The 22988-nt window shown below is 43.4% G+C and overlaps 1 protein-coding gene and 1 long non-coding RNA gene across 33 annotated transcripts in view; one reads left to right on the forward strand and one right to left on the reverse strand.

Moving 5' to 3' along the window:
• Positions 1 to 22988, reverse strand: part of ROBO2 (roundabout guidance receptor 2) — a 1484585-nt gene that overhangs the window by 600727 nt on the left and 860870 nt on the right. For 4 of the 32 annotated variants that reach the window (XM_065575720.1, XM_065575659.1, XM_065575584.1 and 1 more), the window contains exon 1: positions 17778 to 18711. The exons of 26 other annotated variants lie outside the window; for them this stretch is intronic. In XM_065575720.1, the coding sequence (XP_065431792.1) occupies positions 17778 to 17832 (55 nt within the window). In that variant the 5' untranslated portion in view covers positions 17833 to 18711. Of the gene's footprint in view, positions 1 to 17777; positions 18713 to 22988 lie in introns of those variants that run through there. 2 more of the 32 variants (XM_008164359.4, XM_065575640.1) reach the window with 2 other exon arrangements.
• The window catches only part of LOC101938191 (uncharacterized), a 47711-nt gene continuing 47427 nt past the window's right edge, over positions 22705 to 22988 (forward strand). Inside the window, exons 1-2 of the long non-coding RNA XR_010594326.1 lie at positions 22705 to 22827; positions 22929 to 22973. This is a non-coding gene — a long non-coding RNA (uncharacterized LOC101938191). The remainder of the gene's footprint in view (positions 22828 to 22928; positions 22974 to 22988) is intronic.

Consider the following 22988-nt stretch of genomic DNA (forward strand, 5'->3'; position numbering starts at 1 on the left):
ATTAAAAAAAAACATAGGGGCACTGAGATTCCTGTCTCAGCCAAATTCCAACTCTGGGAACTACGTTTTATTTACCAAGATGGCCCTTGCAATCATATATAGATATGGTATTCTACATATCCTATTCTGAACCAGTACATAGGTTTTCTGAGCACACCTGAACATTTGCCTTTCTCCACCCCAGAGGTGGCTGCATTTTAATGGCAAGTGAAGTAAGCCTCTTGTTTAGTTTATATAAGAGTTAATAAGAAATGCAGAGTGCCTCTCTGCACCTCAGTTTCCCGAACTGTAAAATGGAGGTAACAATAATATTACAGAATCTGCCTGACACGAATGTGTCAATAATTAATTTCTTAGGGCTAGATCATCCCTAGTTCTTAGTTGGCCATACAAGAGGATAGGATGGAATAATAATTTCCTTACCTGCCTGCAGGGCTACATACGGCCTACTTAGATCACAGTTCTGGGTGTTTAAGGAAGCACAGGGGCTGCACACCTAGTGCGCCCCCTGGGAGCAACTGAATGAGACATGGGCAGAGAACAGACTGAGCCTCGGCTCCACAGCCTTCCCTCTTATGTACCAACCAACGGCGTCAGCTGCACATGAGAGGTGGAGTGTGCTGTATCTATATAGCACTATTGCAAATTATTCCTCCATCCTGCTCCAAAGGGAGGCCCAGAAGGCATTGTGTCTCTCTCAGGCACGTCTTCGAGGGCTCCCCTCAGGAAAATAACTATGCACCATCCACTACTCTGGGAAGCATGGAAACAACCCAATATAGCCCTTAAAGATTGTGAAGATCTAGGAGACCCTTGGACAGAAAGTGCTATGTATATCGGTACCCAGTCCTGCAAACCTTTACTTCTAGGCACAGTGCTTTCTACCATCCTTTCTTCATCCCATTGCTGTCAGCCAATAAGTGCCTTGCAATGAAAGGCATTATATAAAAACTTATACACACACACACCCCTACTTAGGCCATACACACAGACATATATGCACATTAGAAATGCCTTGTTCACACATCTCTTGAGAGAACATCCCCGAAAATCAGAATCATCACCAAGGCAGAATGTATAGATGAAGTCTTAAATATGATACTTTCTGTTCTTTCCATGCCACTGTGGAATCCTGAATTATTCCTCTTTTGTTTAGTGTCAGTGAGGTGTTTTTCCTGTCTGTAGTCAGTAGTCAGCAAACACACTGCGGCCTGGCAAGACAGTGGAATAAAACTGCAGAAGAGCGACAAATCAGCTGGCAAAACTGAGAACTCTCTTCTGAGTCTGACCATTTTCTACTTTCACATTTTATTCCATGCGTATTTGTTTACATATAATTGAACAGTTCCCTAAAACTGGAAGCTCTACTCATCAGCGCAGGCATAATGCTGAAAGTGTTCTTTGTAAGAAGACAGTCAGCCTTTATTTTCAAGAGAAATAATTTAGTCTTCATGCTGTTATAGGCACAGCATTGACCTGTTCACAGGTTGATGGCTATGCTGCCTACTTTGGGATATAGCTTTAACTACATTGCTATTTGAGCTAATTGCCAACTGTCTTCATTTAAATGGACACAATCCAGGTGAATCTTCTTTTACCTAATAGTCTTGTAATTACAGCTGTATGCTTAATTTTAAGCCAATCTCTTAAGCTCTGTGTAATTAAAAAACATCAAACTCCATTTTCAGCATTACCTTCCCACGCAGAAGAAACATCATGCACTCACAGGGTGAAATCCTAATTCCACTGAAATCAATGACAAATGCCCACTGGGCTTAGGATTTCACCCAGAGACTACAAGCAATACCTACAATGTACTGACATCAATACTGTGATGCAGTAGGGAGTGGGGCGATGACCCTTTAGTACAGGGGTCGGCAACCTCTGGCACACAACTCGCCAGGGTAAGCACCCTGGCAGGCCGGGCCGGTTTGTTTACCTGCCGCATCCACAGGTTCAGCCGATTGCGGCTCCCACTGGCCACGGTTCACTGGCCAATGGGGGCTGCGGGAAGCAGCGCGGGCCGAGGGATGTGCTGGCCGCAGCTTCCTGCAGCCTCAATTGGCCTGGGACGGCGAACCGTGGCCAGTGGGAGCCACGATCGACCGAACCTGTGGACGCAGCAGGTAAACAAACTGGCCCAGCCCGCCAGGGTGCTTACCCTGGCAAGCCGTGTGCCAGAGGTTGCCAACCCCTACTTAGTAGCACTATTCCCTGGGACAAGAGCTGGCTCCCCCCTGGAAACAATTCTCCTGTCTGATCGGCTAACCCCTTCCCAGCAAGCTGAGATCAGAAGGGTGCTGCATCTGTACTGACAGCTGTTTTCCAACCAGCCTGGACACACTAATCTGGCTGTACACTGGGTGGAGACAGGATCACATCCTCCTACAAGATGCTCCCCCTTCCGAGTGACAGGGAAAACTGCGCAGGACCTGAAAAAAGAGGTGAGGGACATGCTGGCTTTGGGGGTGATCCAGTCATCTTCCAGCCCTTGGACATCGCCGGTAGTGCTGGTCCCCAAAAAGGACGGGTCGATCCGGTTCTGTGTGGACTATCGGAAGCTTAATGCCATCACTGTATCCGATGCCTACCCCATGCCCAGGCCTGATGAGCTAATAGACAAATTGTAAAGAGCTCGGTACCTTACCACCATGGATCAAATCAAGGGCTACTGGCAAGTGACGCTGGATGCAGATGCCAGGCTGAAATCGGCTTTTATCACTCTATGAGTTCCTGACCTTGTCTTTTGGCCTCAAGGGGGTGCCAGCTACCTTCCAGCAGCTGGTAGATCAGCTACTGAAGGGGATGGAGAGTTTTGCCATGGTGTATATTGATGACATCTGTGTCTTTAGCCAAACCTGGGAGGACCAGGTGTCCCAGGTTAGACAAGTGCTGGACCAACTCCAGGAGGCTGGGCTGACCATAAAGGCTAAGAAGTGCAAGGTGGGGATGGCTGAAGTATCCTACCTGGGCCACCGGGTGGGGAGCAGCTGCCTAAAGCCAGAACCATCCAAAGTGGAGGTGATCAGAGACTGTCCCGCTCCACAAAACAAAAATCAGGTCCAAGCCTTTATTGGGATGGTGGGGTAATATTGAAGATTTGTGCCCCACTTTAGCTCCATAGCTGCCCCCATCACTGAGATATGCAAGAAGGGGAAGCCAGACAAGGTGGTCTGGACCGAGCAGTGCCAAAGGGTTCTCTGTGCACTGAAGGAAACTCTGGTCAGTGGCCCAGTTCTGGCAAACCCAGACTTTGACAAGCCCTTTATGGTGTTCACCGATGCCTCAGACACGGGATATGGGGCAGTGCTAATGCCGGATGAGGAAAAGGGGGAGAGACACCCCATCGTGTACCTGAGCAAGAAGTTGCTACCCCGGGAGCAAAACTACGCGGACATTGAGAAGGACTATCTGGCCATGGTGTGGGCCCTTAAGAAACTAGAGCCATATCTATTTGCCACTTCACAGTGTAGACCCACCACTCTCCCCTGACCTGGCTACACCAGATGAAGGGAGCCAACGCCAAGCTCCTGAGGTGGAGCCTGTTCCTGCATGATTATGACATAGACGTGGTCCATATGAAGGGGAGTGCCAACATGATAGCGGATGCATTGTCCCGGAGAGGGGGGCCCTGAACTTCCCCAGGTCACTGGTCAGAGTGACCCCGCTCAGTTCAGTTGTGAAGGGGGGAGAGATGTGATGCAGTAGGGAGCAGGGCGGACTGACCTGGGATTGTTGTCTAGTTTTACCGGGACTGTCTGCATGAGGGATGGGACAGCAAGGAGTGACTTTACTTGAGGGACGATATCTGAGCCTATAACCTGAGCTGGGAGGGGGATGGGGCCAGGTGACACCTTTGCCCGGGAAACTGGACAAAGGCTGGAGGAGGAGCTGGGGGAGGGGGGAAGGAGACAGCTGCAGCGGAGTTTCAGTTTGAAGCTGCCTGGGGAAATGGAGGGAACTGCGTTCTGGTCGTCTAATAAACCTTCTGCTTTACTGGCTTGCTGAGAGTCATGGTGAATCGCCAGAAGAGTGGGGTGCAGGACCCTGACTCCCCCACACTCCGTGACAAATACTAATTCATCAGCATTGGAAATATCAATATTAAATTCAAATTCCTATAGGTATAAACATTTTCTCCCAAAAATATTAAAGGTAGACATTTTTCAGAGACTTCATAGGCCAAAGTCATCCTCGATGTAATGCCATTGATTTCAGTAGAGTTACACCAGAGACTGTTTTGGACTTAAGTACTTCCTTGCAGTCTTTTCATATAAGCAGAGCTGCCAGCACCTCTGTAGTTAAGGTTGCCTGAAACATTCACCGTTTGAGCTGAAAATTTCTATGCTCGAGTCTGCCTCAGTCTGAATTTCTTTTCGTAAAGTGTAGCAAAATGGTTCAGCCATTTGCTAGAATGACGTGTGTGGGGGGGAATACATTGTTTTTACCTATGTTCGAAAATTATTACCACTATTTCATTGAGAATCTCTAACTCCTCTATATTTTGAGCCAGGGGCTTGAAAATTTGGGATGGGTCAACCTAGGACAGGGGTGGGAAAACTATGGCCGGCAGGACCGGCCTGCCCAGCCCCCGAGCTCCTGGCCAGGGAGGCTAGGCCCCAGCCCCTCCCCTGCTGTCTCCTCTCCCCTGCAGCCTCAGCTTGCTCGCTCCGCCGCTGGCGCAGTGCTCTGGGCTGCGGGCTGTGAGCTCCTGGGGCAGCGCAGCTGCAGAGCCCAGCCTGACCCGGTGCTCTGTGCTGCGTGGTGGTGGTGGTGGCGTGGCTGGCTCCAATGCCGCCAGCCACCGGTGCTCCAGGCAGCGCGGAAAGGAGCCGGGGGCGGGGTTGGATAGAGGGCAGGGGAGTTCGGGGTGGTGGTCAGGTGGCGGGGTGTGGATGGTGGTCAGGGGGGAAAACGGGGGTTGAATGGGGACAGGGGTCCCGGGGAGCAGTCAGGAAGTGGGGGGGGCTGTCAGGAATGAGTGGAGGGGTTAGATAGGGCGGCGGGGGTCCAGGGGCAGTCAGGGGACAGGGAGCAGGGTGTGTGTGGATGGGACAGGGGTCACAGAGGAGCCGACAGGGAACGGGGAGGTTCGATGGGGCAGGAGTCCCGGGGGGGGGGGGGGGGGGACAGATAGGAGGTGGGGGCAGGGCCACGACCCCCTCCCCTAACCAGTCCTCCATACAATTTACGAAACCCGATGCGGACCTCACGCCAAAAAGTTTGCCCGCCCCTGCCCTAGGGTCAGCAATGTGCCTTTGGCCATCTCCATGCAAAAAATACCCATATTTGGCTGAGTTATAAACCTCTGAAACATCACCATTTGCAAATGCACAGTAGAAGTTTGTTAGAGCATGGTAGCAAAATTCCCCCAATATTCTGTCTCTACTGAGTCTGCTCCCTCACAGGCTGTTGAGGGAGAAAATAACTTGGGGGGGAGGGGCAATAGGAGCTGGGGGACATGGAACAGCAGGGGACATGCTGAGGAAAAAAGACATGCTAGCAGACAGGGACAGTGGGAAAAGGGACAAAAACAGCATGCTCTGCCCCCACTTCTCCCCCACCTGTAATTGAACTCTTAGTCCCAACATTTCTCTACAGTCAGCAAAAGTGTGCATCTCATCCCCTTTCAGGAGCTGGCCAGCATAAAGGATAACAGCCTACTACCAATCACAGAGATAACTCAAGTGGCAGAGGTCTGGGAGATGGATACAACGGTTCCAACCCTACTAATGAACCATGATGTGGGTATCACTATGATGGAATTTGGTTTTCTTCAGTTTGCCTTTTTAAAAATCTGGACAATTACACACAAAATAATATGGTGAAGAACATTAAGGTTGCAAAGCAGTCAAAAGTTAGAAAATGCCAGGATTAAAGGTTGCCCATTCAACATTAATTTGGCTATCTTGTTCTACCATTTTTAATCACATCATCTTTATTTGCTATTTACTCTAGAAAAGAATTCTCTCTGGGGATAAATCAGGGTTGTGTAGTGACGGAGGTAGTTGTCTGTAGGACCTCTGCTTCATTTTTGCAGAAAGATGGAAGCTGTGTGCTGAATTAGATAGGGGACTGCAGGAAGAGAAAGGAGAATCTCATTGGTAAGGGAGTTCAGTGCTGCCGTGGATGATACCTATGGTAATGTTTGGCAATCAATTGGGCCAAAATATTCATAGCTGAATGTTGTCAGCTAGCCAGTGCCCTACTAATCATAAAGATAATTAACCACCATAACAAGGATCTATCCATTGTCACTAGGATTTACTTTTGCATTGACAAATGATTACATAAATGATACAGCTCCTATTGCAATTTACTGGGCCATACTCAGCCTGTAAGTATGTGTTGCCTTCATGGAAGTACTTGTGTGATGTAAATGGCAATCTAAATTTCTGTGGTTAGCAGGAAAAGCCACTGACAGCAGAGTGTAACATGAAGAAAACTCCCTCTAATTTAACTTACATCTGTGTCACCTGTAGCTCTCCCAGAGGACATATTCAGTCTTGACCTGAACAGGCACAAATCCCATAGAATTATGCCAGGACTGAATCCAGTACCTAGAGGTAATCTGGTACCCCCAGAAATAAATTGTACCCATTCTGCTCAACCATGGACAAATTGGTAGGAATTACACTATTCTTTCCATTTACACCACCACTTATGTCACCACTGAAACTGGCGTTACATTTCTTTATGATCTGCAAGTCACAAGAATGAATAGCCAAGCCATTCCAAATTAGTAATAAGATCCCTGGCCACAATATGGTTCTGCACTTGAATTACTAGTTTTCCCGTAAAGAAATATTGCATAGGGCTGTTCTGATTCCAGTCACTCATCAGCTCTGCAGCACAAATCCCAATTGTTTATAGCAGGGGTCGGCAACGTTCGGCACGCGGCTCGCCAAGGTAAGCACCCTGGCGGACTGGGCCAGTTTATTTACCTGCTGACGCGGCAGGTTCAGCCGATCGCAGCCCCCACTGGCCGCGGTTCACCGTCCTGGGCCAATGGGGGCGGCGGGAAGCCGCGGCCAGCACATCGCTCGCCCGCGCAGCTTCCCGACGCCCCCATTGGCCCGGGACGGCGAACTGCAGCCAGTGGGGTCCGCGATCGAGCAGGTAAATAAACTGGCCCGGCCCGCCAGGTGCTTACCCTAGCGAGCCGCATGCCGAACGTTGCCGACTCCTGGTTCATAGTCACATGGTCTCATCTTCATAGGACAGCACATGAGAAACCTCAGACGCCACCTTTGTAGCTTTTTCTTAGGGAACTTCACAAAAATGTTGGGATAACTGTAATGAGATTTTAATTATGGAAACGAAGCAGACTATTTAAAGTGGGAATGGCCTGAATTATGACTATTAAATCATTTTTTCTCATTAATAGGCATCTCACTGTCTAGCCATACAATGAAATGAACCATTTTATGCAAAAGATTTTAGGGGCATCCAAAAATGTTTGGCTAACTTATGTTTTAGATCCGGGGCTCTCAAACTGGGGGTCGGGACCCCTCAGGGGGTCACGAGGCTATTACATGGGGGGGTCGCGAGCTGTCAACCTCCACCCCAAACCCCGCTTGCCTCCAGCACTTATAATGGTGTTAAATATATAAAAAAGTGTGTTTAATTTATTGGGAGGGTCACACTCAGAAACTTTCTGTGTGAAAGGCGTCGCCAGTAAAAAAAAATTGAGACACACTGTTTTAGATCATTTGGGGGAGGTACTGGTTAAGTGATTCACACCAGGGTATAGGATTGAGTCAGATAAATCAGAGAGCTTTGAATTAAAGGGTTTTACATAAAAAGGGTTGTACTGTAGCATGTTGTTAATAATTTTGTACGGTTAGTGTTAACTAAATTGGATTGCCACTATTTGAAATCTTAAAACATGCCTCAGAAAAGCTACATAAATTGCAGTTTGAGAGAATTCTTTGCAAACGGTTCCATAGAACGTGGTCAGAATCTAGGCTGAAAACTGGCAGAACCAGTATGAAGACCTTTCTGAGAGCCTTTTACCCCCAGCAAAAACAGAAGGTATTAATCACTCAACTTTAAAGGCAGCTGACTGAAGCTATTCATTGAGTTGTGCATTGTCACTAATGTGGCCCCATGAATAACTCTCAACCCCTTTTTTTGTTTCTCTGAGTGGTCTCTCAGCAGCACAATTTTTCCCCTCTCTGAAAGGCTTATAGAAGATGGTTGAAAAGAAACAGTATTGGTAAAAACAAAAGTTTTTGAAGAAAAAGTGGGAACAAAGTGGACATATTAGAGACAACTCATGATTCATGGCCCATACTGTGTTTTGCGCCTCGCTCTACCTCAATACACCCTTTGGTTTTATGGCTGAGTAAGAGGCGGCCAGACCACTGCTCTTCTCCTAGCAACCAATATCACTTAGGGGAAAAGGCATGTTGTCTGCTCAAAGGGGGAACAGAAGAATTCGGGGTCATACAAAGCCAGACACATGTTCTATTGCATTTGATCCTAAATTGATTGATTGTCAAAAAGGATTCAGTAAACACTAAACAATTCTGTTTATGTGAATCTTAACAATCCATATTAACTAAATATCTATTTATCTACTTGTCAAGTAATTCATTTTCTTTTAATTCAATGCTCCAGCAATCCCCATTATTATGTTTACAGTTTTTGCCTATAACTGCACATATTCCCTTATTTTTCTGGAGATGTTTTCTTTCACACAGCTATGCACATACATACATGAAGCACATTTTCAAAGGCACAGTTTTAAAGCTCATAGGATTGTATGCTGATTTTTTTTTTAAATCCCCATATTCCAAAAGCTTGGATTTTATCCTATGTGGAGCTGAATTTTAAAAACAAACTGTCTGGTCTTATTAGGTGCATGCCACATTGTGCTGCTTAAGAAGATGAAAAGAGTTCATGTAGAAGAAAAGTGCAGAACAAATTTGTAGTTCAGACATTCGCATGAGTGGACACATTCTATTGACTGGCTTGAAATTTCTTAAACTTCAGCCTGGAAACATTACAAATGCAATAGTTTGAGGTGAAAGTCCAGTGATAACCTATAGGTTCTCTTTCTCCAAGATTTGTTTCTTTACAGAATGTTCACTACTCGATGACTATCCACATTGTCAAAAGGCAAGTTAACGCACTGAAATTCATTTGTATCATATAACCATATACTTGCAAAAATGAAGAAGAACATTGATCTGAATGGAGTTATACCAGCAGAGAATTTGGTCCACAAGGTCTACACAGTGTGCAGCTTAGGATCTTCTCCTCCCACTTTCCAAAACAATAACTCTTGGGCTGAAGCAATCAATGTATGCCATGAAAACAGGCATTCACACTTTCTGCACCACTACAGATCTAACATACAGTGCTGCAGGTTAAAACTCCTCTTTCCTTTTGCCCAATGAAGAAACAATATGGGCTGTAAAAGCGTAAGCACCTTGAAAAACTATATGGAATTACAGCTTTAAGGTCCATGATTACAGTTCTGATGTACCATTAAAATACGTATCATAACTACTACTTAACTCTTGACATTTTCACAGCAGTAAAAAAGTACCTCGGATACTCCCGAATGAAGGGTTCCTCTAGTCCACTTTGCAGGAGAAAGATGCTGGCTGATATAAGTTACCTGACATTTTGGTTTTAAAAAGGTTAAATTTTTTCCACTCAGTTTCTTCTGAAATCAATGGCTAGTGATTAACAGAAGTGAACTACAGAGCTTACGGTGCTTTACAACTTGCTGCTGGCCATTTATTCTTTGCATTATTTGCCTGATGTACATTTATGACAAGCACATTACCGATAAAGCCTACTCATGTTGGCACTTTGCACTGCAGTTGCACAGGCAATGCATAAATACATATTAAAAGACTGTGTGCCACATTGGAAATAGTGGCTTAATCATCTAGGTAGTTGCTTCATTCTGTAAGAAAAGAGATTGTACTTCGAATCTTGGCATGTCAGCCTAACAGTGTATTTTCCATATGTTAGGCCAAGAAAACTGTTACTCCATTTAAACCCATCTGAGAAAACGAAGATGGGGAGTGGTGACAATGATCCTGTGACTGAGTAGGAAGCATGCTATGCCAAACCAATGGCTTGAGTATAGAGCGCTGGACTGGGACTCAGAAGACCTGGGATCAAATCCTGGCTCTGCCACTGGTCTACTCTTGACCTTGGGCAAGTCACTTCAGCTCTCTTTGCCTCAGTTTCCCCAACTGTAAAATGGAGATAGTGATACCAAACTTCTTTGTATAGCACTTTTAGATCTAATGCTGAAAAGTTCTATATAAGAGCTGGGTATTACTATTATTGTTACTTAGCAGAAGTCTGTTGGAACCGAAGAGGTACAATGAAGTCTCAACAGGGAGGGAGATCATGATGTATGACATTCGCAGTAAGTTTGCTCCAAACTAAACTCGGAATGGTAAGTAATACAGTATGCCCTTGAAAATGTTGAGGAACTAGCAGTTTTCATGTGCAATTAAAGTTGCGGTAGCATTTCCCACTATTCCAGGAGAGTTGTGCACAACATACATAGTGAAAACTCAAAGCCTACAATCTCACTTGGCTTTAGGCTTTGTGTCAAAACTCACACTGCATTGACCCAAAGATCTGCCAATGTTCATGAGCTTCAGTTATCAGCAAACCTAGGCCAATTTATGGTTTCCTGTGGAACTATGGTAACTTTGTGTTAACTATGGAAAACACATGGTTTTGACAAAAAAAAACAGGTGAAATTCTGTGGCTTCAACTGAGTTAACCATTACACGTTTTGGGCTTTGTTTGAACTGAACATCAACCTTTACTTGGGGGAAGATGTTTGCAAACCCACCCAGGAGCAAAGCCAAAGAGAAAGTTAACTCTATACCTGGTGAAGCAAAACGGCTAACTTGTGCAGAGCTGTAGATAACAGCTGTCATTAAATCAGTTTACAAAGAAACCATTTAGCCAAATAAACAAACAGCTGGTTTATTGAAGGATCAAAATCGAACACAGATGCAGAAGTTTAGTACTTTTTGCCAGAACATTTTTAAATTAACATAGTCATATCACAACGGTCCGTGGATTCTAAATAAGGACTTTGCTGCTAAAGCATAATGGCTCCACACAGGCACCATCAGCTTATTATGTATGTGTGCTTGGTGCAGTTTCTGTGTTATTGTTCCCACACTTAATTGTATGAGGAATTATTTTTACAGAGTTAAAATCCAGACTGTGACTGCTATCATATGGCTGCATGACAGCACAGCCAGGGCGTGGAGCAGAGAAGCCGTAAAAAAGCCCTCCCCTACTTTAGGCACTCCCTCCGTTGGCAGGCATCAAGAACTTGAGTGCCAACACAGTCTTCACTTACCGGCTGGTCCGGAGGCACGCAATCGATGTTCTGTGATCGATTTATCGCGTCTGGTTAAGACGCGATAAATCGATCCCGGATCGATCCCGGAAGTGCCCACAATCGGCGCCGGTACTCCAGCTCTCCGAGAGGAGTACGCAGCGTCGACGGGGGGAGACTTCCGGCCGCGTCTGGACCCCGGTAAGTCCGGACTAAGGTACTTCGAATTCAGCTACGTTATTAACGTAGCTGAATTTGCGTACCTTAGTCCGAAGTCCGGACTAAGTGGGGACCAGCCCTAAGTACAAGGGAGAAAGAGAGTTGGTGAAGTCTGAGGTGCTCCACACCTTTAAAGAGGGTGTGGTAGGATCATGGCTACCCTATTTCCATACTGCTAATGTTTGGAGGCTACATCTAGCACTATATGAAGCTCATGCTGCACTCATTAAAAGGGTGCAGTGATTGCAGCTCCTCAGCATGCTTCCCAAAAAACGCATTGTGCCCCCAGTAGCTTGTACCAGAGCAGGCACACCTAGCTTAATGGTGGCTGCAAAAGCCCCAATCTAGTCCTGAATAGAGTATGCAATTAACTCCGCTTCAGAAGAGGAACTCAAGGCAAAAAACTTGTTATTATTTGCCTTGTGTTTTCTCTCAATGTTGTGAATTACGGTCAGAGTATCAAACCTTGGCTTTGAGTGCCTTGGCTTTAATCAAGCTGGTGTCAAATCTGGATCATCATAAAGACCCTGTTGTCCTAAACTACTCTGTATAACCTTTCAAATCTCAGCCTGGACTCTTTGCCTCCAGTAGGCCAGTGAAAAATAATTCAGCAAAAAGCCTGTGGACCATAAATTAAAAATGAAACAAAGACCTTTTTCTGAATAGTATCTAATGTAGAGGGGAGAAAAGAGAGTTACAATGTTTGCAGTGCATGTTCACATACTTGTTTCAAGTCTTACAGGTCAGAATTCTATTCACTTGGGAACCCTAAGTTTACTCTATTCTGAGAGCCCGGTGAAAAGGGAACGCATACCTGATACCACGTCTTCCAGGGCTACGAGACATAGCAACAGGTAAATTACATTCACAAAGGTCACATTCTGAACTAAAACCAGTGGTTTATTTATAGTGATTCAATAAACCACCTCCTTTCCAAAGTCGTGCTACAAGTCAAGGCAAAATTCTCATCAGGAATTAGGTCCTAAATGAACAGACCTTGTTTGCTTAATTTATACATTAACTATTCCCCTTTTGTTGTTTATACTTATCATTAGTTTGTTGAGGAAAGGACTGGAGGGAAGGACAGAAATTTACAACTTGCTCTTGTTTTTGGACAAGAGCAGTTATCCATGGTGTGTGCTAAGTAAGATGGGCCTGAGACCAAAGATGACAAAATAAGGCCTCACTTTGTACATCCTAATTCATGTACATAGTCCTATTCAAGTCAAACAAATCACTTTACATGAGTAAAAGTTGACAGAATTAGGCCTCTTTAAAGGACCTTCCTCCTGCCCCAATGTTATCTCTGAGGTCAGGTTTAAGGTCAGATTTCTGCATTCCATGCACACCCACAATTCTAAAGATATGATGAGGATGCACAAGGAAAAATTAAAAGTGTAAGGATTTTGTACAGTGCTTTCCACAAGAACAAATATTCTGTATTTTCGCCAACACTCACTCACACACAAGGAATAACATTTCTGCTTGAGCAAATAAAGCATTTATTTATTTGGCAAGTGTGAGTACTTCCTTTCTTCCGCAACACAAAATGGAGAGATTCCCATAGAAATGAAGAAACGAGCACCAGTAAGCTAGCCTGCTGGCAAGAGAGAAGTAACATCAATATGATTTCTAAGCAATGGGGCAACTATGGCAATGGCAAGTGTACAGGATTGGGATGGAAGGTGGGGATCCAGATGGTACGCAACGGAAGAGCAGCCATGCCAATTGAGATCACGGAAAAAACCTGACAGTGTTAGGATGGATAAAATAGTAAGTGCTCAACCTGCTAGCAAAGTATTTAGCAGAGATCAACATTTGTATAGTAATTCCAGGGTAATAAATTGATAAAATGCATCAAGCTACATTTAGTAATTTAAACTAAACATTTCAGCAGTGGACAAAGCACGTTCTGGGCCATGCTGTGACCCTTCGTATCAGTTCTTTGCCATCCTGAATGTTGAGTCCTAGAAGCGCACTTGCTGGATGGCCTATTCAGAAGGCATATAAATAAGCCTGTGCTTTCTCTTCTCCCCTGAATTCCCCTTCATGCCTCTCTCACTTTTTAAATAGATTTTTGAAGCCTGCCAACTTGTTTGGCTACAGCCCATTAATCCATTAATCTGTTGTATTGCTAAAATGACACTTCCAGAAGCAACACTGCCTGCTCCCTACACAGAAGACTACTTCTGGAAGGATTGATCTAATGGCACATGCAATCCACTGAGCTGTTGCAGAAGAGGTAGGATAGAGATTTAGAACAATAACTGCTTGTATCATATCCTTTTATTGTGCACCAAGATGAGTTTACCTAAAAAGGAAAGAAACAAATTCACTATGAAAAGACATTGCCTTTTACACACACACACATATTCTTGGAAATGCTACTGCAACATGATAATTTTCTCATTTCCTATCTTTGCACAGGAACGTATGCTGCTGTGATAGCTAATTACTGTACAGGAAGTAGAGAAAGCAAATATTAAGTTCCCAGTTTAGCAAAGCAGCCAAGCACATAAGTTCATCTCTATTCAGCTAAACCCTTAAGCACTTGATTAACTTTAAGCACATGCTTAAGTCCCCATAATTTCAATAGGAATTTGAATCAATGGGGCTCAAGCATGTGCATAAGTGCTTTGCTGAATCAGGGCCTAAGGAAGGAAAGGCCAGAGTACAGGAAAGAAAGAGGCAAACTGTATATCTAAACAGCACTTCACTCTTAATGCATTAAAATGCATACATTCCACAGAATCAAAGGTTATCCATCAACAGCAAAAACCACATGAGAGATCAAGACCCTGTCAGCACAAATACCCATTGGAAGAATATATTCTAGCTTTATATGTAATCTGTGTCCTCTGATGGGCAACTGTGATCTGGATGAGGCCACAGATGTTAACCCTACTGTTGAAAAAGGGGAGTTAGGAAAAAGGGAGACAGAAGGCTTGAACCTCCATTATAGATATCTTTCCTTATGAAAATAAATACCTCAAAAATTTACATACAGAATTATAGGGGAACATAAAATTGTGCTTCATATCGTGTTATTTGTACATGTGTTTATTTAACACCATCAATCAGATGGAAGTGTTGCATTTGCAGTTTGCAATGGGACAATGGATTAAACTGAGTCTTGGTATAAAAAGTTACAACTTCCATTGAGGCAAAGAATTGCACCAAGGCTCAATTTGGCCCAATAAGAATACTGGGCAGGGCTTAATGTTCATGTGTAATTATAGCTATTCACAAACTAGAATGTTTGTGAACTTTCCTGTTAGTCTTTGCAGCTTTTTTTCAAATCATTAGTAAAGCTTGAAAGAAAAACCAATAAAGAAAATTACATCGAATCAACAGTTTTAACCCTGACTTCAACTGGTTTATTTTGGGGTGTGAACTGTGGTAAAAGAGAAATTCAATTTTTTTTCAGAATTGGACAAAATTTGATTGCCAAAGGGAACAAGAGGGAATTGTAGTTATTCCCTGAGCAAACTGCAAAAGGATATGGGCAGGGCTGCAAGAAAATCATAAGCACAATTAAAAAAAAAAAAAAGCCCCCATTTTCTGTCATACTCCTATAGCACTGCAATTTTCTGGTACAACAAAAGCATAAAGAAAAATTACCACCTAAATCTGCACCACCATCATAGAACTGTGTAGTACTCCCTGTAAGTCACTGAACTAATGTCACAGCAAGGGAAAGAATAGCCACTCTCAAACCCTACCGGATGTTTCTCTCCACTTGAAATTCAGGCTAAGTAATATGTTAAGAGTGAGCCTTTAAGGAGGGGGAAAAAATCCACAGGGATATAGCAACTGAGTGGGTGCTGACATAAGTTTTGTTTTATTTCTGACAATGTTTGTGGGTTTTTTCTAAGCAACAATTCAATTATTTCCAAATGTGTGTGTGCTTCATTATAATGGTCTTTAATTTTATTTGTAATACTTTTTTTTCAAAGCAACTGGTGGCACCATGTTACCCTAGGGTGCTACAATCACAACTATGCATCTTTGGGGGCAAAAGTGACAACATGCCAAGGTTGAATGTCAGTGTTTCTTCAAAGTTACTTTTTAGCAATTTTGACAATAAGAGCTTATCTGCAGTTTGTCATGATGTGCTATCCACAAGGCATTACACAACTGTATTTTTTAAAGCCTGTTAATGTAGTCAGTGTTGACACTGCCCCTGCAGTATCTTCCAATGAAACAAGAGAGACTCACATCTATTTTTGGCAATTTCCTCTCATTATTAGTGGTCCAGTGCTGAATTAGTTATCTGCTTCACCTGCCTGCTCCCTTGTCCTATAATGCTAAATCAGAACAAAGGTTCTAGTTGTGTTCCCCATGACAAAAACAGAATAAATTATGTCTTGCTTCTGTAGTTCCAGCAAGCTGGTTAATTGCATTTGTTTCATATACCTCCAAACAGCCTGGTACATTAATTACATTCTGTAACACCAAGCTCCTCTGGTTCCCTCTGTCACTTCCACTGAGTAGTTTAATTGTATTCCTTCTAGATACATACCATTTTTAAACACATACTAATATTTACATGTCTGTATTATGATGTTTACAGTTTTTATACTACACATATACACACACACTCTCTCTGCATTGGTTGCCTTAGATTTGTAAATTGTGTTAGGTTTCACAGGAAAAAATCCCATCCCTGTAACAAATGATGCTAGAGGTAGGTGTTTTATCAAAATCCTTTTAGTGTGAGATGTTGCATACTGTTTAGGATGTACATACCATATGCAGAAACTTATTTTCTTATCAACAGGCCAAACTGTAGAGTCAATTGCAAGGCACATTATACAACTCCATGTGAAGCAATACTTTCTCATGTCTCCTGCTCTTAGCTTTGCATTTGTGTGTTTTGCCTACTGCCGTGCTGTTGGGCAGAGATACTCAAGTTGCCTATGTTGGCAAACAATTTCTACAGTAGGGAAGATGATATCACTGCATATTCAAAGAGAGGCCTCACTTTGATTCTGATATATTAAATATTTTTAAGCAGCAGCTTCCTGCAACAAAGTTTGCTCCCACAGACAGGCAAAAATGGCCAGTGTCCCAGACCGTGAATTAATCTAGTGTCCAAAAGCTTGTTTAAAGTTAATATCCAAATGATCCAAATTAGACAGATAGAACAAACATTTGGTACCACTACATACCACGCACACAGGACTTGTTGGAATATATGCATATGTTCTCCAGTTGTGTGCATACAAATACTGTATGTAACATACTATGTATTTCTGCACTGTGCAGCACAGCAGCAAACCATGCTTTTTTAAGTGCTTCAATCGTATCCTTTTACTAAAGTCTCTGGACTATTAAATTACAGTCTGCTTGCCATATAATGCTGATATAATCTTTTTTACCCCTCAGCATCCTTCACTTGTCCACCACAACAAGCACTGTAACACAATCCCAAAAGAAACCCTCTCCAAAATGCTGCTGAGTTTAATCACAAAAAAAAAATCCTGGGATAATTGGTAAAGATACAGAAACTGAACAAGAAGAAGAAGAAGAAAAAACCTAAGCAAGAGTATTTGCCTTGATAGACTAGGGGGACACACTTACAGCACCTGGACAGAATCCTTTGAATTTTGAACACTCACATCAGAGGTCTCCCCCCCCCCCCCCCCAGTAGCAAGCCTGGCTTCCATACTGTACTTTTCTCTAGTAACACAACCCACTTGCACACTACTTTTGATAGCTTTCCCCTACACCACATCTTACAGTCAGATTTCACACCCTTTAATACATTCCCCTGCCTGCATCAGATTCAAACGGATCGTTTAGGAGCTCATAGCTGCAATTTTCTAATTCACCTCACTTGAATCCAAGGAACAGTTACCCTGTTTTAAATCAGTCCATTCTCTACCTAAAAGTTCAGAAAGAAGACCAGGCAAAATAACAATAGCTGAAACACAGTGTTACAGCCAAGAGATTTACTACTGTGGGTTCTTCTCTTGCCTTTCTAGCTTAGACTGATATTTTTCCATTCATGACCTATTTTCCATTAACTTGGCAAACAGGAAGGATTGTTTATTGGAAACATATATGCTCCCCCAATTGCTATTTCTTTACTATAAACAAACTTGATTAATATCCCATAACATTAACACTAACTGCTATCATCCATGTGCTGTCCCCAATCAAATTCAGATGAAGATAAATTCTGCAAAAAGAGATGACAGATTTTTTTTCTAGAACTTACCATAAACTTGAAAATATACAAATCCAAAGAGCAGGAGTGGCATCAGCAGACCCATTTTGACATATTAAAAGCAATCCAGATGGCTTGAGACACCAATCCTAGAGTGACACAAAAAAGTACCCAAAAACAAGAAGAGGTAGGTCCAAAAGTTTAGACTTTCCTAGCAGCTAATTAAAGTGAAGGGGGAATCTTAAAAGCAAAAGCTGCAGATGGCAAGGTCTTGACGATGACACTTTTAGATCCATCCAGATTAGCAAAGAGAGCTCCAAAGGCTTCTGCTTTGCACACACAGCCTCCTAAATTCCCACCAATCCAGCTCAAGCAGAGGAATTATTCAAGTGTGTCTAAGACTCTCCTTAGGATCCATGGCAATCCAAAGCCAAGTTCTTTCTTCGGAAGACAAGAGGAAAATACTTTGAAAAAGGATCTGATTCCTAGAAAGTGTTCCACAAACTTCTCAGCACTTTGCAGGAAAAACATTGGTTGGGTTTGGCTATTCTGCCTCCCTCCCTCTCTCTCTCTAATCAGTTCAATCTGCAGAGTTCCTCTCCTAACTTCCTTCAGGGATGGTTAGGCAACATTCTGCAGCAGGGATTTCTTCCCTCAGCATCCCCCAAGATACTCCCCCACCCCCCAACTAGAAATAAAGAGCAAACTGCTTGAGCCTAGTAACTCCAGCGTGCTGCTGCTGCTGCTGCAGAAGGGTGTGAGCGGCAGGATTGCCGCTGCTGCCGTGCTGTTGTGAATGGGAAAGGCTCAGTGGAAAGAGCGGAGCTGGGCGGTGAGTGTGTGTCAGGCACAGCGTGAGTTTGTGTGTGAGCGCAGCACCCTCCCGCTGCAGCTCGCCCAGGCGGCCCCGGCAGCCAGACGTCCCAGTCCTCCTCCTCCTTTCTGCGGCGGCGGCCCCGCCGACTTGCAAAGAAGGGGAGGAGAATGAGAGCGGCTCCCAGTCTGCCTGGGGAAGGGAGGAGGTGGGGTGTGGGCTAAACCGCTGTACTCCACACCCACTCTTCGAGAGATGGGGGGTGGCAATACCATTAGGCAGCTCTCGGTCCCTTTCTTTTCCACTCACCCTCCCCCCCGCGCACACACACACTTGGGTACAGGGGGAATTTACATGATTGCTTCTCACTGCGTCCCGTTTAATGGGCAGGTAATTTTCTCGGTGAGTGATTTCCTGGAAGTATTCCCTAATGAGTCCTCCTCTCTCACGCACACACAGCGCCTTGGAGTGAACCCCATGGGTTCTCCCCCATCCCCTGGGGAAAGGGCTAGGGCCCCGCTTCCAAAACGAACCTGGCCTGACCCGCAAATCTGTATTGCTGGAGCATTTGTTCATTTCACAAAACACGCCTGTCCCACTTTCCCAAGGTCTGGTCAAGACCTCGCTGGGGCTCTACTGCCCCCGGATGCCTCGGGGAGAGGGGAAAAGTTTAGCAGCTGATCCTACCTGTGATCCACTGGGCGTTAAAGGAGGGGAAAATATGAAACCCAACATGGTTCGGCCACGAAACTTTAGGGGGCGATAGGAGAATCTCAGCCAAAAGGGGGTGGGGGGAAGGCTACAGAAAACAGCATTTAGTAGGACGGGGGTTGGGGGGGGGGGGAAGAGATATAAAAGGCAAATTAAAGTAGGAACAGAAACCTGCATTGCGCAGAACACAAGGTGATCAGGTAAAGACACAGTTAGATCAAAGGGGTTTGATTATTTCCAGTGTCTTTAGTGTAAACAGTGTGGTTGAGACCACGTGTGATCACAGACTAGCTGGTAGCTATTTGATGTTTGCACTGATGATTAGACAGTGGGTTACAGGAACACACACAGGTCTCTGAGCCAAAAGGAAGGTTGGACGATGAATCTTTAGTTCCCCCTACTGGAACATAACAGCAAACAGCCTCTCTTTGCTTCTTGAATATCCTCCCTTTTGTTTCGGTTTAGGCCTTTTGTGCTATCCGGTAATCTCGGATCGTGCTCTTTTGTACACACACTCACCTCTGTATAGCTACAGCGATAGTATTTACACAGACGTGTACGTATATATCATATCTGACTAGAGGATAATTCTGTACACTAACATCAGTGCTGTTCTATTTACAGCACAGCGTACACACAGCCCATGAAAATAGTAGTGCTGAAGAACTAGCATAAAAAGTGTACTAAATTGTCATGGTACTCTGAAAGCCTTTTACACAGTGTGCAAAAGCTTGAAACTAATGTATTACTTTCCATTCATTTTTCAGTGAACATTGTACTGCAGAAATGAACACATTCATCTTGAATTTAGATAGCTGTTATGTTTGTAACAGGGATATTGAGGCTCAAGATTCTTTTAAAGAGCTACAATAGAAACCTGTTAAATGGGGGAGGGGACAGAATTACTCTTGCTTCACCAAGAGTAACAATGCTGTCTTGTCATAAGGACTGTCTTACCTTCTTATGTATGTTTTGCCTTGGTGCATGGTAAATTTGTTCTCTGAATACATCATATTTTTCATGTCAGTTTACTGTAGCATTTTCCTTTTAAATGTACTAGAATTTATTCTTTTAGTAAGTTTGTTCCTCATTTAAGGAACTACATTACATTTATGTAAATTAGACACTGGAGCTTATTTAAATGAATACTTGTGAAATATGTATCTTTTACTGAGTGGTCCAAGTCTAGCTGGAGTTAGCTTTAAAAAGTCACAGATAGAATACAAACATCAAAGTGGCAGTGTAAATGTATTTACAATATAAAGTGTATTGGTTGCCATCTGTAAACAAGCTATAGCTGTTGGAAACAAACCTGTATGGCAACTCCAGCCTCTTTATGTAAACCAGGGAACTACATTATCCTATAATATGCCCTGCAGATAAATATATATTTTAATACATCTAAAGACTATTTTGTATAGGAGGCTATAATTAAAGCTAATTAGGGTAAGGTGATGAAAATGGTCTTCTTTGTCAATGTACTTCTGAATTGACAATCCTGGAAAACCATCAATCACCTGTTTTACAGCAATATGTAGAATAAGACATGAAATATTAATCGATATTTTCCTTTGCAGTGGACATTTCAAGGATTCTATCAGTTAAAGTCACTGACTTGTTTATTATAGAAAATTATAAATCAGAAATGGGCTTACACTGTTTTTCGAATAAATGCAAAATATTTATTTGAAATACACCAAATCACTTTACGGTGATTTGTATAGTTGGTACAAATCTTACAAACCCTTAGCCACACTGCTTATAATTTATTCACTGGAGCATTCCCATTGAAGTCAATAGACTGCTTAATATAGGGAAGGCTGGTACTACTGCTTTTTAAGATTGCCAAACATGTCCCATTATAAGACCCTGTTTAAACTTGGGCAAAGCTGGGGGTCAGTCTCAGTCTGAATTGTTTTAGAAATTTCAGCCAAAACGGTTCAGCAATTTCTAAGAACACATTTTGCCTATATTAAAAAATCCTGGCAACCAGTTGAGAAGCTCTGTTGCCACCATGGTTTGGAGAAGTGACTTGAAATTTGGCAGGGAGTAGCCTTTGTGGCAGGGACGTTCCTTTTGCATTCCCTGTGAAAATCCACCTACATTTGGATAAGTTATAAATCCTTAAAAAAATTGCAGTTTGCCCGTCCTGTTTCAGCATGGGAAACATTCTAGATGACCTCCTGAGGAACCTTTCAGCCCTACATGTCTATGACTCTCTGCTCAGCAGAGACATGCTAAGGTTTAGCAGGTTAATTCCCCCAAACAATCCATCTGTACTGGGCATGCTCCAGCATGGATTAGAGATTGCTGAGCAGGATTTCCCCTGCAATGGCAGTTCCCGGCTGGCCCAGGATGTGCCAGCCCAGGTCTAGGTCCAGGCACTAGAAGTGAGATCACTTCTCTCTCCTGTGTTCTCAATAGTCCCCTGCTGGGCACAGGCAGTGAGAACAAGGAAAGTGGCAGAATTGAACAGAGTTAGTTCAAGTAACAAGTGTGGGCAGTAGATCTAGTGGTTCTAACTTTACTGATGACCGATGTGGGTGATATTATGATACCACCTTATGAAATTTCTGTGTTGTCATTTTGCTTTTTTAAAAACCTAGGAAATTACACAGAGAGAAAATACGTTCAAAGAACATTATTAAGTTTTCCAACTGAAGCACTCAAAAAACTTAGGAAATGACAGAATTAAGATTGCCCTGCTGCATCCCCAAAGCAGGTCCTCCCGTACACTGAATACGGCAGGGGTCATGTTGAAAAAATAGTATGTGACCATGTAATTAAAGACAGTCTCAAGGGGCCTGAATTAAGATTCTACATGCAACCTTAATTCTGGCTTTTCCTAACTTTGAGTGTTCAACTTCACATAATAATGCTCTTTGAATCTATTTTTTAAAGTGTAATATCAGTAAAGATTTGCAGACTCCAATCCTATATTTAAAAGGTTCTCTTCACCCCCACTGAATTGCAGCCCCCTTTTGGGTGTCAGGCTAGTTAATAGCACAGCTCAGTATATCACATAGCAGTTTAGGACAGCACACGTGACCTTAGGCAAGCACTCACTCTCAGTTTTCCTTCTGCAAAAATCTCCCTATCATAGAATCATAGGACTGGAAGGGACCTCAAGAGGGCATCTACTCCAGTCCCCTGCACTCATGGCAGGACTAAGTATTATCTAGACCATCCCTAACAGGTGTTTGTCTAACCTGCTCTTAAAAATCTCCAATGATGGGGATTCCACAACCTCCCTAGGCAATTTATTCCAGTGTTTAACCATCCTGACAGTTAGGAGGTTTTTCCTAATGTCCAAACTAAACCTCCCTTGCTACAATTCAACTCCACTGCTTGTCCTATCCTCAGAGGTTAAGAACAATTTTTCTCCCTCCTCCTTGTAAGGACCTTTTACGTACTTGAAAACTGTTATGTCCCCTCTCTGTCTTCTCTTTTTCAGACTGGAAAAAATTGGATGTGTTTAATCTTCCAATCAAAAGCTTTACTAAAGTTAAGATATACCCCATCTACTGCTTCCCTCACATCCACAAGGTTTGCTACCCTGTCAAAGAAAGCTGTCAGGTTGGTTTGACAAGATTTGTTCTTGGCAAATGCATGCTGTTACTTACCTTCTAGATGTTTGCAAATTCATTGTTTAATTATTTGCATCATTGTCTTTCCAGGTACAGAAGCGAGATATCCAGCAGAAACCACAGGGGAGAACTAAGGTAGGTAGCTCCCCA

Source organism: Chrysemys picta, chromosome 1 (genome assembly GCF_011386835.1).
Source record: "Chrysemys picta bellii isolate R12L10 chromosome 1, ASM1138683v2, whole genome shotgun sequence".
NCBI classification, from domain to species: domain Eukaryota; kingdom Metazoa; phylum Chordata; order Testudines; family Emydidae; genus Chrysemys; species Chrysemys picta.